Genomic DNA, 15883 nt, shown 5'->3' with positions numbered 1-15883 from the left:
TTTTTGTTTTTCTTTATAATAAATTTGTATTGTGATAAAAATACATATAACAAAGCATTTTCCAATGCAGAGTTTTCACATGTATGAGCCAGGGACATTGCTGATGCTCATCTTGTTGTGAACCATCACTGCTCTCCTTTTCCAAATTATTGCTTCATCATTAATTTAGTGTCCACTTACATGTGATGACTTCTTTTCTCCCTCTTTCTTGCATAGTTCTTAGATAGTTGCCTGTTATGTATAAAGTGGGATCACTCAATATTTCTTTGGTGACTGATGTATTTCACACAGCATAATGTTTGCAGGGTTCATCTGTGTTGCAGTGTGCATCAGGATTTCACTCTATATCCCTGGCTGAGTAATATTCCATTGCATGAATATACCACCTTTGTTTATCCATTCATGTGTTGATGGGCACTTCAATTGTTTCCACCTTTGGGCTCGTCTTAATAATGCTGCAATGAACATTGTTGTACAGGTTTTCATTTGTGTTCCTGATTTCCATTCTTTTAGGTATGAGAGGAGTCTTCAAAAAAGTTTGTGGAAAAATTCCATTATCTGTTTAATTCCATTTTGCCACTAACTTTTTGAAACCTCCTTGTATACTTAAGAGTGGACTTGCTGGGTCATATGGCAATTCTATGTTTCATTTTGGAGGAACTGCAAAATTGTCTTGACAGTAGTTGTTCCATTGCACTTCTACCATCAATGGGCGATCGTTTCAATGTCTCCACATCGTTGCCAACACTTGTTCTTTTCCGTTTTTCTGATATAACCATTCTAGTGGGTGTGAGGTGGTATCTCATTGTGGTTTTGATTTGCATCTCCCAAATGTCTAATGAGGAGCCTTGGTGGCGTCTGTCAACCAAAAGGGCAGTGGTTTGAACCCACCAGGAGAAGGATGTGACAGGTTGCTTCTATAAAGAGTATAACCTAGGAAAACCCTGTGGAAGAGTTCAGTTCTGCCCTGTAGGATTGCTATTAGTAGGAATCAACTTGACAGCCACAGGGCTTTTTGTCTTTGTGGTGCATTAGTTTGAGCTTTGAGCTGCTAACTATGTGGTTGGTGGTTCAAACTCATCAGCCTACTCTATGGAAGAAAGTACAGATTTGCTCCCATGAGGATTTAGAGTCTTAGAGACACTATGGAGAATATCTACTCTGTCCTATGAAGTTGCCATGAGGTAAAGAAAGCAGTGGGTTTTGGGTTTTAATGACATCCTTTGGGTTTTAATAACATCCTTTCATGTGGTTGTTGACCATTTGTGTATCCTGTTTGTTGAAATGTTGATTCAAGTCCTTTTCCCATTTTTTGATCACGTTGTTTGTTTGTCTTTTTGTTGCCGAGTTATAGAAGTCCTTGGTATATTTCATGGATATTAAACCCTTATCAGATACAGGATTCCCCCAAATTTCTCCCAGTTGTAGGTTGTCTCTTCAAAGTCCATGTTCTTAACTATCTCTTTGTGTATATGTGTGTGCGAGTGTGAGTAGATGTCTGTGTGTATAAAGGTGTGTTAAGATCCAAGAGAAAAGATGACTTTACTGTCTTTTTGAACCACACAATTTAGGATTCAAAGGGACTTTGGAGACCGTCTTCTTGTGTATCTGAAAATGTAGTTTTGAAAGTGTGTTTTTCGTAATGGGATCTACAGACATGAAAAGAAGACACTGTGGCTTAAAGATATTTGGATTAAATGATTATCATTTAATTAATTAGAAAATAAGAAAAAAACAAAACCAGCTATGTTTAATTCAGACTTCTGAATCAAACATCAAGCGATACTGCATAATTCAGAGACGCTCTTCGTCTGCATTTTTTCCTACCAGATGTCACAATCTTTTTGTTTCAATTGACTCATTCCACATTATAAGTAAGAATGGAAGCAATTCCCTTGTTGTTGTTTTTGTTTTGTCTTTGTCTAGTGTTTTTGCTTTGAAGTCATTCCGATGTTTACCTCTGACTTCCTTTGTCTTCTTCCTTTTCCCCAGGGTCTGTGTCTTTGTCTCGACTTCCAGTTCGATACTGTGGTTAAAGACCGACCCACAATATTGAGTAAGCTTTTACTCTTGCATTTTCTTAAACAAGATATTCCTGCTTTGAGCTGGGAGTTTTTTGTCAATAGATTTGAGACGCTTTCTTTGGAAGCTCAGCTACATTTGGATTGTAACAAAGAATTTCCTTTTCCCACAAGTAAGTAACACAAAGAACTTGCTCTCAACAGTCACAGTTCCTAATCTTATACCAGCTAGGAAAGCAGAAGATACCCTGCATGCAGTTTAATTTTCTAGTATGGAGGATGAGTTCACTACATGTACTCAGTTCATCAAATGCCTATTGAGTGTCTACTGGAGGAGCTCATAGACTTAACTATATTCTAACATCAAGATCAGTATTCTTACCATTTCACTGAGGGCCTAGGATAACCCTTTTGTTTAACTGTGTGTATTCTAAATATTTTGGACTCTTGGTGTGGTGCTGTAGGATAAGCACTGGACTGCTAACCACTAGGTTGGCAGTTCAAACCCACCAGCCGCTCCTTGGAAACCCTATACAGGGTGGCTATGAGTCGAAACTGACTCAACAGCATTTAACAACAACAATAATCCTAAATATTACTGATCCTGTTTATAATATTGTTTGATAGCAATATTGTGAGATCTGTTCGCACCTTCAAACACACTCGTGTATGCTTATTGAACAGATCTCTGACTCTAAATAAATGAGTACAGTTACTCAACTGTAGCTCCAGTGAAAGGAAGACTAGGTCATTTAATCTTACGGAGTCAAGAGACAAATAATAGGCATTAGTTAGGATTGGCAATGGTATTGGTTACTTATCTGAGTCCCATAGAGGGAGCTGAATGACCCATACACCCATGAAAGATTTTAATATTAATAATATCCACAAGCAGATTGTTTCAAACTAGCTGTGTTACTGAGTCAGCGAAGAAAATATGGTAACTTCTTTCATTCTTTCTAAAAGCTATCACTGCTGTAAGGACTAACGTTGCGAATCTCAGTGACGCAGCATTGTGGAAGATCAAGAGGGCTCGGTTTGCGAGGAACCGCCAGAAGAGCGTGCGTTCCTTGAGAGACAGTGTGAAAGGGCCCGCGGAATCCAAGAGGGCACTCTCCCTTCCTGAAACCCTAACCTCCAAAATTCGTTGAGTATCTTCTCCCATCCTTCCACTGAATCTGTTGACTGCCTTTCTGAGGCTGACTTGCCACGTTGAATTTTCACAGAGTAGCATGTTTAGTGAACTGAGCTCTTTCCGCAGGCTTGGCTTTTGGGTTCCCTAGAGGATCTCCCCAGGGGTTAAAGGCCATGGGTGGTTTTCTCCAATTTGTGTAGGAAGCAAAGCATTGACCAGCAGTAGACTGTTTCAAAACGTATAAGGCAACCAGTCCATTGATACTTGGCATGGGAGTCAGAAGCAGTGTTTGCTCCTAAATCCTAGAATCTGAAGGATTTCCATCACCAGTCATGTAACCCAAGAACTTCTTGAATAAGATTTTCTCGAGACCCATGACAATTACGGAGGTAGAGTGGAAATTTAGAACGAATTTTCTTTCCAAACATGATTGACGCAGCCAACAAGTCTCCAGGCAAACCTGAAGTAACGGCTGCTTTTGAAAAAGTAAAAACAGTCTTGAGAGAGAAGTTGAATTCCTCCCCAACTTCACCAGGTAATTTAAAAATAAAAGCAAACTTCATTGCCAGTTTTTTTAAAAAAAGGACCACATATGCCTACTTTCTAAAGGTCTTTCTTTATATTGTAATTTTAAGGATAACAATGTTTTTCTTAAATTAACAACTGACTAGAAATGTTCTCTTAATGAACAATGATTCTGAATAACATATAATTAAAAAAAATTTAAATGTACACCTAAATCACCATATTAATGAATGAGTATATTTTAAATATGTTACTAACTTATAAAAATTAATCAAATAATTAAATAACTGCTGTGAAATCGATAAAATAACCCCATAAAACCTTCTTCATCAGCATTTGTTTGAAGACAGCCTTATGCAACATGATCACTTTGAATCATAAATATAATTCGATTTGATTCATTACATTTTTCTCTATTTTGTGACAAGCTACAACGTGATTTTTTCAAACATTGGGAGGATCAGTGAAAATCCTTTAAGTAATCAATAACCTAGTTTTTTAGGGAGTAAAGGTAATTAAAGATGATCGTTTAAGCAGCCAATGAACTCAACTAGTGCACAGTTCTAGGTGAAATGGAATCAGACGCTAGAAAGCAATATTTAGATTCATTACATTACAATCATTCCTATGGATTTTTCAGCTATTTTATAACCCGAACTGACCGGTTTGGGACATAACATTTATTTATGGTTGTTTTCTTGTTAATCAATTCACATGACCATTTTGAAGACTGATAAGGGAAGGGAAATTGAAGGTGTTCTTGAAGTTCAAATACAACCCCCAAACTTTTGTTCCATAAACATCGTTTATGTGATGTTAATTACAAATAGGAAAAATAAACTTGCTCTTACTGTTCCAATGCCGTTAGCACTGAGTGTATTTTTCTAGGCTCCAGTTGTCTTTGATGCTTATTGAAATAGAGTTGTTGTTGATTTTTAAGCTGTGAGGTTGACCAGGCATGAGCAGTCTGCTCCAGCTCTCGGTGGAACACCCGAACAGACACCAGGTGGGTACTTCTGATGTGGAAGGGCTTTGTGCAAGTATTGATCACAGGTGGACAAGGTAAAGAATGTGGTGTCTCTAACTGGACCAGAGTGAGCTACCTATGATGTTCTCTAGATGTGCAAATGTTTGAGCCCCGGGCACAACAATTCTTTCCATTGGACTATGAGCAGATTACTTTTGACCCTGATAACTTTTGGTCCAGTCAGAAGCATCCAGTTACCCAATTGTACACCTTCTCCTAGAAAGCCAGTATGACGAGAATTACATAAAACACTTGTATTTGTATGTGGATTGACACATATAAATATGTATGCTCATATATACCTGCATTAGGAAAAGCATACATTTCATTACATTTTCAAAGGTTGTCCATTTGAACCACCATCATCCACTCATCCACTTAGACATTCCTGATTCTTTGCAAACTCCACATGCTTTTCTTAGAGAAAGGAGGAGGAGGAGGCTTACCATTGCTTGAGGGGCTGTAGGACCATGTCAGCATGGTCATTTGATGTTCCATAATATATTACATATTATCATGAAATATCCTGAGGGTTAAAGGGACTCTGACAAGGAGATTACAGACTGAATGTCATGGTACCATTACCTGTTGGGAAAAGTGTCAAGATTTGGAATACCTGCTTATGAGTGAGACACAAGCCTAGTAATGCCTACCTACTTACCTTGCTACAGAACATTGAGTTTTCCATCTAAGACTAAGATTTAAGGTAAACTTTTCAGTACGATGTTGACACTCAAAAGGAAAATTTCAAGTAAGGAAGCTTTCAGACCGTGTGTATAACATATTATAAATAGGAAGCTAGAAATAGAAGGGGTTAGGAGTGGAAGAAGAGGAAAGAGCTCCAGAATCATAAATGCACTTCACAGATATTGGCCAAAGTACATTGTCCTTTTTTAAGTTGACGAGTAAAAAGGAGTAACAACCACTTGGCAGAGTCCCTCTACCTTGTTCTACACATCACTAACATCATTCAGTGCTGTGATCAAAATAATAATAATAATTAAAAACAAGAACCTCTGATCCTAATCCTCCTTAAAAATGTGAAACCCATCCTATTCTCTTTCAGTTAGGCCTGGCTGAGATTGTTCTTAGGCAATTTCGTAAGGTATCTTTAATTGAACTCGTCTTCTCTTTTTGTCTTAAGGTTTACTTGAACACCCTGTGTTATTATTATTATTAATTATTATCCATTTTAACAAGCAGACCAAAAAAGTCCTCTGATATCTCTTTGACAAAATGTTAAAGAAATCTTCAGGCATCGAAAGGTGACTAGATGAAAAAGGGGCTGATGACACTGGTATTTAAATTAAATATGAAGCTAAAACTTCTAGAAAGACAATTTACATAGCACCACTGTAATCAACAAAGCTTGCTAAGGTTTGGAAATAGCTGGCCCAGTTTATAAAGCATTTTTTATACTAGTGTTCCATTTATTCATTATTATTATTTACTGGACATTGAATGTTTAAACTTGGAAACAAAGACATGGCAAGATAATCATAAGCGTGTGCAGGATGATTTAAAATAGCAATTAAATAAGAACCGAAAACAAAACAAACAAAAAACTTGCTACTTAAACATATTTTTGTGTGTTGCAAATACTGAAGTCCCCTGTGGTAAATAAACTTCTCACTGATTCATTCCAGAATACAGTCATTGCCTTTAATGATGTAGTAAGACTTAATTTTGATTGCTGTTTAGATGGAAATTTTTGATATTGGATTTACAGCATTTCAAAAGGTTATGAATTTGAACAAGGAACCTGGTGGTGCAATCATTAAGGCTTCTGTTGCCATCGGAGAGGTTGGCTGCTCAGAACCTACCAGCTGATCTGAGGGAGAAAAGACTTAATAATCTAATTCCATCTACATTGTTTCTGTTGTTCAGTGTCATGGAGTTGGTTCCAACACATATCGACCCCTATGGGACCAGGGGACAATTCTACTCTGTCCTGTGGCATCACTGTGAATCTGAATTGAGTTGATGGCACTCAACAACTTGAATTAGAACCGTCATGACTTGCTTGTTTTAGCCTTCACATTTTACAGCAAATTTTGCTACACAGTGTACTTCTATAAAGGCTAATAGAGAGCTGTATTCCTTTGTGACTTGCATGAACCAAACCAAAGGTCTATGTGCACATGGATGACATTTATAGCCTATTAGAGCTGAAACAGGAAGCTGGTAGGGCTGTGGGATAAGCACTGGAATGCTAATCATAAGCTCAGCAGTTCAAACCCAACATTCTCTCCATGGCAGAAAGATGAGGCTTTCTGCTCCTGGAAAGATTTATAGCCTTGGAACCAACTCGGTGGCACCTAACAACTCCAGCATCAGAGCTGAAACGTTAGAGAGCTTAATATTCTCATGTTACAGGAAAGGAAGCTGAGGTTTCTGGAATAGGTTTCACAAGTTTATTAGTGACTGGTTTGGGTCTCAAATGTCCAGGTCTCTCCTAAAGGCATGTGCTATAAATACCAGCAGGAGCTTCAGACTACTGTTTATCCTGATAGCTCACATGTAAGATCTTTTCACTTGCTAATCTGAAATTTGTGTAGTTGTCATTGGGTATCAGGTCTGTTTTCATTCATGTGAGAACCAAGGATTCTTTGTCTTTGGACACCCAGAATGCTGCTGAGGATTAATTGAATACAGTGCAGCGATTGTAGTGTACTAGATCAGCATGGCTGGAGCCCAGGTGTTGCAGTACTTAAAGTGCTTGACTGCTGACAGGTCAGTGGTTCGAAGCTGCCAGTAGCTCCATGAGAACCACAGGAGAAAGACTATAAATATTTACAGTCTTGTAAACTTGATGGGGCAGTTATACTCTGCCCTATCGGGTTGTCATGAATGAGAACCGACTCTTTGGCAGTGGGTTTGGTTTGTTTTTTTTTTTCAGCACAGTACTGAAAGAATATTACCAACCCCGTGTGAACACGGTGATACCTTGTTCTTTATTCCCTGGAATGAATAATTAAACAGGTCAGTTTGAATAGCAAGATCAGCAGTTCAAATGTACCAGTTGTTCCTTGGTAACTCTATACAAGGTCACTATGAGTCAGAACCAACTTCACAGCACTTAACAAAAACAAAGAGTCCTGATGTGGTACTGTTGGATAAGCACTGGGCTGCTAACCACAAGGTTGGCAGTTCAAACCCACCAATTGCTCCTTGGAAACCCTATACAGGGTTGCTATGTGTCAGAACCACAGCACTTAACAATAACAGCAGGGAGTCCTGGTTTGGAGCTGTAGGTTAAGCATTGGACTGCTAACCACAATGTCAGCGGTTCAAATCCACCAGCTGTTCCTTAGAAACCCTATACAGGATCATTCACTATGAGTTGGAACCTACTCGTTGGCACTTAACAACAAAAACAGGTATATAGCAACAAGAGTAGTAGAACTTAATAAATGTGGAACATCTCTTTACCTATAAGAATTGTGTTTATGCAAATCATCTCATTTTAATTTCACAACAGCTCTGGAGAAATGTAAAGTATTATTTTTCTTACTTTACATACAGACAAGAAATCAAGTATTGAGGGTTGAGGTAATTCTGTCTAGATGTCTTCCTCAAGGTCACATATCAGTAACTAGTTAGGGACTGAATTGGTACTTGAATTCAAGACCTTTGACATGCTTTCTTCCCACCTGATGGTCCTAGGAATAGTTCTGCCTCCTGGGACATGGGAACACCAGTCTTGTTATGAAGCTGACTGGATAGTTTGCGCCTGCTACAATATGGCATAAGCTCACGATAGTCCAGACCAAAGGACTACCTGATTGGTCCAAAGCCATCCAATTCCTTACAGGGCTTGGATACCCCAGTAGTAGTCCACTTGCAGAGAAACCTTGAGAATTCTTGGTCTGATGTGTATTTACAAGAGATGCTCAGTGCTAAATCTTGTTATTGTTGTTAAGTGCTGTTGAGTGGGTTCCAACTCACAGCGACCCTGGTCAATTTCTCTTTATTGATCTTTCCTGCCTCCCGTAGTGTCTCAGCCAACAATTCCAAAATGTTTTTTCTTTAGGCTTTCTCTTTTTTTTTCTACAGATGGTCTACAATTCACTTTTTTGTTAACCTGTAGGGTACCTGTTGATCCTTGTTGTTAAGTGCTGTTGAGTCAGTTTGGACTCAAAGTGGCCCCGTATAGGGTTTCTAAGGCTGTAAATCTTTTTGGGAGCAGGAACCCTCTTTTTACTCCCATGGAGTGGCTGGTGCGCTTGAACCACCAACCTTGTTGGTTCGCAGTCCAGTGCTTATTGTATGGAGCCACTATGCTTCTATTGATCATTGTTGTTGTTGTTGTTAAGTGCTGTCGAGTCAGTTCTGATTCAGCAACTCTGTAAAGGGTTTCCAAGGAACGGCTGGTGAGTTTGAACCACTGACTTTGTGGTTCAAATCACCCTTTAGTCCAGTGATAATCAAAGGGCATGGTTGCTTTTGTAGGAATGCTCTTGTTTGAAATTATTATATATTTTTTGGAAAATAACAATTTTTATTCAGCAAGTCTATGCTGAGCTCCTGTGTGCCAGGAAATATGAAGACTACAAAGATCCATGAGAAATTATACTCTCAGCTTGCTTATTGAGGGAGAAACGGCGTATGAATCTAAGTGAACTCTCATCTGAAGTGAAAGTGAAGATGTTACATGTCAGATGTCCTTGGAAAAGAGCTGTCTGCCAACTGGAGTCACAGGGACAGATGGCTTTTCAGCCACACTTTAACTAGTGAATAGGATGAAATCGATTGGCAATAGGATGCAGGGTAAGAAGAGGCAAAGGTAGAGCCTATGTGGATGTGATGTTACTCACAAACCGGAGCTCACATTCCTTCAACAACTGTAAGCACACACAACAGAAGTTTAGTGGTGTCAAGTGACTTATAGCGACTTCTGTATAGGGTTTCCAAGGAGCAGCTGCTGAGCTTGAACCTCCAATCTTGCGGTTCAAACGACTTTACAGTCCAGCGCGTTAACCCACAGCACCACACCAGGACTCCACATGAAAGATGGTGGTGATGTGCCGTGGAGTTGGTCCGGACTCATAGTGACCCTGTACAGGGTTTCCGAGGCTATAAATCTTTACGGGAGCAGAAAGCCTCCTCTTTTTCCTGTGGAACAGCTGGTAGTTTCGAACTCCTGACCTTGAGATTAGCAGTCTAATTTGTTACCACTATGCTACCAGAGCGCCTTCACATGAGAACTAGGGCATGCTAAGGGAAGTCTTCTTCCTTTTCTCTATCTTCCCTCCTTAACTGTCTTGAAAAATTCAGACTCTAAGGATGACATCAATTGTGGAGAAGGAAGTGGTGGTGGCAGTATGCCGGTGACGAGGCTGTGTCTCAGAGAGACTCTGTATAGCGCTTCCGAGGCTATAAATCTTTGCGGAAGCAGAAAGCCTCATCTTTCTCCCGTGGAGCACCTTGTAGATTCGAACTGCTGAACTTGCAGTTAACAGCCCAACAAGAAACCCGTGACATCACCAGGCCTCCGGAGCAAAGGGTGGATATATAAGAATGGCTTCTGGAAATCAGGGGCATAGGCTAGACTTGGGGGTGGAGGCGGAGAACCACTGTGCACAGGCAGGGAAATGGTGGCTACATCCTGAGATCTAGGAATAGTCTAGCATGTAGGAATGCTTAGTACCTGAGGTGAAGTCTGGAAATGCAGATCCAGATCCTGCCTGGTTTCAAACCATCTGAATAAACGGAACTGTGTTGTACTTAGGAGGTTTGGTCAGTTTGTCATACAGCTATGTGGATAAGTAGTGATGGATTCAGTTCACATGGAAGCTATGGCTGGCTAGTTTTACCTCATAGAACACATAGATTTTTCTTTAGAGAAATAATAAGATCAAACCTCTTCACCTACTGAATCTCTGTGGTTAAGACAGAAATAGGAATTTCCTAGACGAGAATTCAAAGCTACTAAGTGCTTTAATGACCACACCTTAGAGGAATATATTGTAGGTATATAGTTACAAAATGGAAATTTCATACCCTTTCTAGATAATGAAAGTAGTAATATATTTATAAATTACAAAGGAAATGTCAGCTTTTCTACAGCTGACTGCAAGAGTGTACCGGCTAGTTGCAGACTTAGTATATTTTAAAGATGTGCCAATGCACAGAGCTTAGACTTACAAAGCCTGCAACTGCAGGGGGTAAATAATTGGAATGAAAAGAGTTTTTTTTTTCTTCCACTGTTTGCGAAAGTTTCTGAGATAACAAATACTTTTTTCAGTACACTTAGCAATTTGGTAAGAATTGTTCACTGCTGACTATTCGGGAAGAGCAAAGTAAAAGTGGCAAACTGAACTCTTAAATACAGAAGAGGATCGAGGTGAATACAAATGACAATAGGGCATTTATGATGTGATACTTAATAGAAAAATAGAGTTTGGTGGGAAAAGTTAAGGTTGCACACTTTTTAAAAACGCATCTACTTGTAATGGGAAGAGGAGTTTTGAAATATTTCAACTGAAGTCCAATGCTCTGTTTTCTAGACTTGAACTTCGATAAAATGAAACAGGGGGTGGGGCAGGGGTCCTAGTTGGGTCTTATTTCCTTTCTTTTGTATATAGGCCACTAGATTCTCAGGCTGTAAAACAAAGCCACTCAACTCCTCTCCAGTTTCCACTTTTGGACTTTGGAGTCAAGCCTATCAGGACTTGAAAGTAGCTAAGCAGTACTGAGTGTTGGGTGTTCTCCTACACCTTGTCTCCTATGGAGCTCTGGTAAAGTAGTGGTTATGAGTTGGTCTGATATCCTCAAGGTCAGCAGTTTGAAACTACCAGCCATTCCACGGGAGCAAGATGAGGCCTTTTCTGCTCCTGTAAAGATTTATAACCTGGCAAGCCCTATGCAGGGTCACTATGAATTAGAACTGACTCCATGGCATACCTTGTCTCCTGGAGCTAAAATGAATTGAGGAGCAAAACTAAACTGTCATAGCTACTACATGCTGCAACAGTAACATTGAATCCTGCAGGGAAATCTAGATAGCCTCACTTTTGTCACATTCTTGTGGCTCTAAGTTGAAGCCATAGCTTTCTTCTAGTTATAAAATAATACTCTGGAGGAAAAGAAAAATCAATATTAAATATTTTTCAATGATAGTTCTCTAGACATTATCTTTTTTGTTCTTGAAAAATTTTTATATTGGTAAGATCCTATATTTCAAACATTTAGCTACAATATGCAGTGATGTTTCACATTGCTACCCTGTTAATGAAATAGCATCTTCCACATACATTGATTTTTCTTTTTACGTGGTTGATGCATGCCTACTACTAGTAATATCAATTTCCTGAACACTTTCTGCATGGGAAACACTACAACAAACAAATCTCTAGGTTTTCTTTGAATAACCTTTTGTAGAAAAATTATTTAAAGTACATTGTTATTGTTATTGCTAAGTGCTGTCAAGTTGGTTCTGACTCATAGTGCCCTATATAGGGTTTCTGAGGAACAACTGGTAAATTTGAACTGCCGATCTTTTCAGCCCAGTGATAATATTAACCCACAACGCAATACTAGGACGTTGTACACATCCATTTGTTCATAAACAGACTCTAATGGACAGAAAATCCTGTCAATGTTCTGGAGTTATATTGATGATTTCCTCATATGTTGTTGTTGTTATTAAATGCCGTCAAGTCGCTTCAGACTCATAGCGACTCATAGTGACCCTGTATAAGTTTCCAAGGAGCCTACTTTATGGTTCAAACAGACCTTGTGGTGCAGTGTTTTATCCCACAGTGCCACACCAGTCTTCCTCCTGATATGTTGTTGCTGTTATTAAGCGCCATCGAGTCAGTTCTGACCCATAGCAACCCTGTATAGGGTTTCCGAGAAGAAGCTGGTGAGCTTGAACTGCCGACCTTGCAGTTCAAGCTGACTTTGCAGTCCAGCACATTAACCCACAGCGCCACGACAGGATTCCCCTCATATGTTAGAGGCTGTTAAACGAAGTTGCTTCTGCTGCCTCTTTGCTTATCGTCAACGATCTCTTCTCAGCAGACTAACTTCCTCCGGATCATCTGGGGAAACTAGACAACCAAGCTTGTTATCCTCTATGGAGTTCTAAAGTAGTAAATTCTGAATTTGAGATGCACTTCAGGTCATTTCACCAGAGGGGGAAGAATGTATTGGCTTGAGACAATTAGTTTCTCCAGTCCCCAGAAATATGTCTTGTATTTTGTTTCTCTAGAGTGTCTCCTGGAAGACTGAGGTTTTGCCACTTTGAGAAGACAATGGATATATATTAGTCCCTAGTTCTTTTTCTGATCCTTTATACCATAGTTATAATTGATGTAGCTCAAGTTTGGTTTATAATGGTTTGTAACTAAAATGTGTATCATTTACTAGAACTTTTCTTCTTCGGATAAGAGACGAGAACGAAGGATAGTGTGTTGGTCTAACCCACCAGGCAAATACTTTGTTTTGAATTTAGAAATTCTGATGTTTTTATGAAAAGACAAACAAGAAGGTTAAAAAGGTGTTTTGAATAAGTCTAAAAATACAAATGTTAGAAGAGTGAATTTCATTCTTCCTTCCCAAGAGTTTTAATCTCAGACCACATCAGAAAGGGAAGAAAATCAAGGGCAAACTTGGGTACAGTGTCTGATTTTGAAAAAGAACACAGACGTCCACATCAGAAGGTAACTCAGATATAGTTATATATTGGATAGGATAAGCATTAAGCCGCAAGGTTGGTTTGAACTATAAGGTCGGTGGTTCAAGCTCACCAGCCGCTCCTCTGAAACCCTATACAGGGTCGCTATGAATCAGAACCAACTTGACAGCACTTAGCCACAAAATCAAGGGCTGAGATATTTTTTTTATTTCCAAGGGAACTTTCAGCTTGCCTTCACATAGTGTTTTCCTCTGTTTTTTGAAAGTTCTTTGCCTCCCATCTGTATGTTGACCTTACAGTTCGAACCAACCTTGCAGTCCAGTGCATTAACTCACAGCGCCACACCAGAACTCCATTCCATATAGTAGGGCTTATAATTTGCTATCTACAACTTTGTCTATGTCATTCAAAGAGTTCACACTGCTAATATATCTTTCTTAAGATTTGTGAAAGAAATTTTTTAAATTCTTCAGCTGATTTATGAACCTAGCTGAAAAGAATGGTATATAACCTAAAGGATGTTTTTGTGCTCTGGATTTTAGAGTATTATTTTTTTGTTGTTGTTAAGTACCGTGGAGTAGTTCCGACTCATAGTGACCCTGCACGGGGTTTCCAAGGCTGTAAATCTTTATGGGAGCAGAAAGCCTCATCTTTCTTGTGTGGAATGGCTGGTAGTTTCGAACTGCTGACCTTGAGGTTAGCAGCCCAATTCGTAACCACTACACTAGTTACTTGTATATATTTAATCTCACAATGCTGAAGGGGAAACTACTTTTTTACTTTAGCTGAGGGTGAAACTTTGCCAAGATACTAAAAATCCACAAAATGCAAAGTTCACTTACTTTTAGTCTTACTTAGTCTTTTAATTCACTTAGTTTTTAGTCTTAGGAGCCCTGGTGTGGCACTGTGGGTTAATGCACTGAACCACAAAGTCCCTTAGAGCTGTAGAGTTGGTGGTTCAGGCTCACCAGGCTCTCCTTGGAAACCCTATATGGGGTCGCTATGGGTCAGAACCGACTCGACAGCATTTCACAACAACAATTTTAGTCTTACTCAGTCAACGCTAACATGCTATTGCTTCACAGTGCCCTGTTTTTATTGCCACTCCCTTAATATTTCTGGAAATGAACACAGTTGTTGACCAACTTGGTTGTTGGTGAATACAGAACGTCTGCCCCTAAATTCATGCAATGTTTAGCAGGCCATATTGTGTCTGTTTCTTGTCTAAATCTTCAAATATCTAGTGTACGCAGAAAGAATGCTGCTTTATCAATATCTTCGAAGTGAAAGTTCAGTGTGAATGCCTGTGGGAACATCTCCCATTGACGTCCTTTCTTGTACTGACAGGACAACAGTCTCCTGAGAATGACAACACTATCAAGGACCTGCTCCCAGAGGATGCTGGGATTGACCACCAGACAGTTCACCAGCTGATTACAGTGCTCATGAAGTTCATGGCCAAGGATGAGAGCAGCGCCGAGTCAGATATCAGTAGCGCAAAGGCCTTTAACACGGTCAAGAGGCACCTGTACGTCTTGCTTGGCTATGACCAACAGGAAGGCTGCTTCATGATTGCACCTCAAAAAATGCGCTTGTCAACTTGCTTTAATGCATTCATTGCAGGCATTGCCCAAGTAAGTGAAATAGCTCTCAGCTCACACCATTAAGTTTTTAGCAGGAGCAAGCCATTCAGTTCATCTTAGCCAACATTGGTTGAGTATAAAGGTTGGTACAAGTAATTGGGTTACTTGATAATGTGGAGGGGAGTATGAAGATGAAGAACAGCAGCTTGGTGCCATGAAAGCAGTGTGCAAGTCTTGGGTTCTCTTTGCCCCTCACCTTTTTCCTTTCTTGGCTTCAAGTTGAGAGAATTGAGTCAATCATACAAATTACTCCATTGGTTCATGCAGGGATTTGTCCATGCTCGTCTACTGCTTCCAGCTGCTATATTTTACATCACTGTATCTGAGGGGCTTTAAAAAGTTCATGGAAAAATTGAATGAAAAGTAAATGGAATATTTCTGCCAACTTTCCTAAGGCCCTTTGTACAGCCACCATATTTTACCTCCCCACTTCCAATTTCTCACTATAACATCTCAGCACTGAACATCCTTGTACCTGTACCTGATTGCCCAAAGTGAGAATGCCTTTGGAATATGGAACTCGGAGCAAAATTACTGGATCATGGGGTATATATACACGCCTGATTTGACCTGTGCTACAAATATTACTTTCCAGAATGGTTACAACATTCTGTAAAGGGCATAGGATAGGGGGATATAAAGACCAGATGTGAATTTCAGCACTGCCATTTATTAATTGGAGTCCTGGTGTAGAACTGTAGGGTAAGCACTGGACTGTCAACTGAAAGGTCTGTAGTTCAAATCCACCAGCTGCTCCTTGAAAACCACATACCAGACTTTTATGAATTAGAACGGACTGAAGGTGAGGTAGAAAAAACAAAACAACAGCAACTTATTGACTGTTATAGCCTTAGGCATTCTCTGCTTGCTTGCTCATTGGGAACAAAGATT

At 39.5% G+C, this 15883-nt stretch overlaps 1 protein-coding gene across 1 annotated transcript in view; it reads left to right on the top strand.

The window, feature by feature from the left end:
• The window catches only part of UNC79 (unc-79 homolog (C. elegans)), a 330078-nt gene that overhangs the window by 193690 nt on the left and 120505 nt on the right, over window positions 1-15883 (top strand). Inside the window, exons 24-26 of the mRNA XM_006839553.1 lie at window positions 1993-2194; window positions 2988-3167; window positions 14697-14983. Coding sequence (XP_006839616.1) covers window positions 1993-2194; window positions 2988-3167; window positions 14697-14983 — 669 coding nt within the window. The remainder of the gene's footprint in view (window positions 1-1992; window positions 2195-2987; window positions 3168-14696; window positions 14984-15883) is intronic.

Source organism: Chrysochloris asiatica, unplaced genomic scaffold, assembly GCF_000296735.1.
Source record: "Chrysochloris asiatica unplaced genomic scaffold, ChrAsi1.0 scaffold00025, whole genome shotgun sequence".
Classification (NCBI taxonomy): domain Eukaryota; kingdom Metazoa; phylum Chordata; class Mammalia; order Afrosoricida; family Chrysochloridae; genus Chrysochloris; species Chrysochloris asiatica.
The sequence above is the reverse complement of the archived record's forward strand: the minus strand, read 5'-3'. Positions and strand labels throughout refer to the sequence as shown.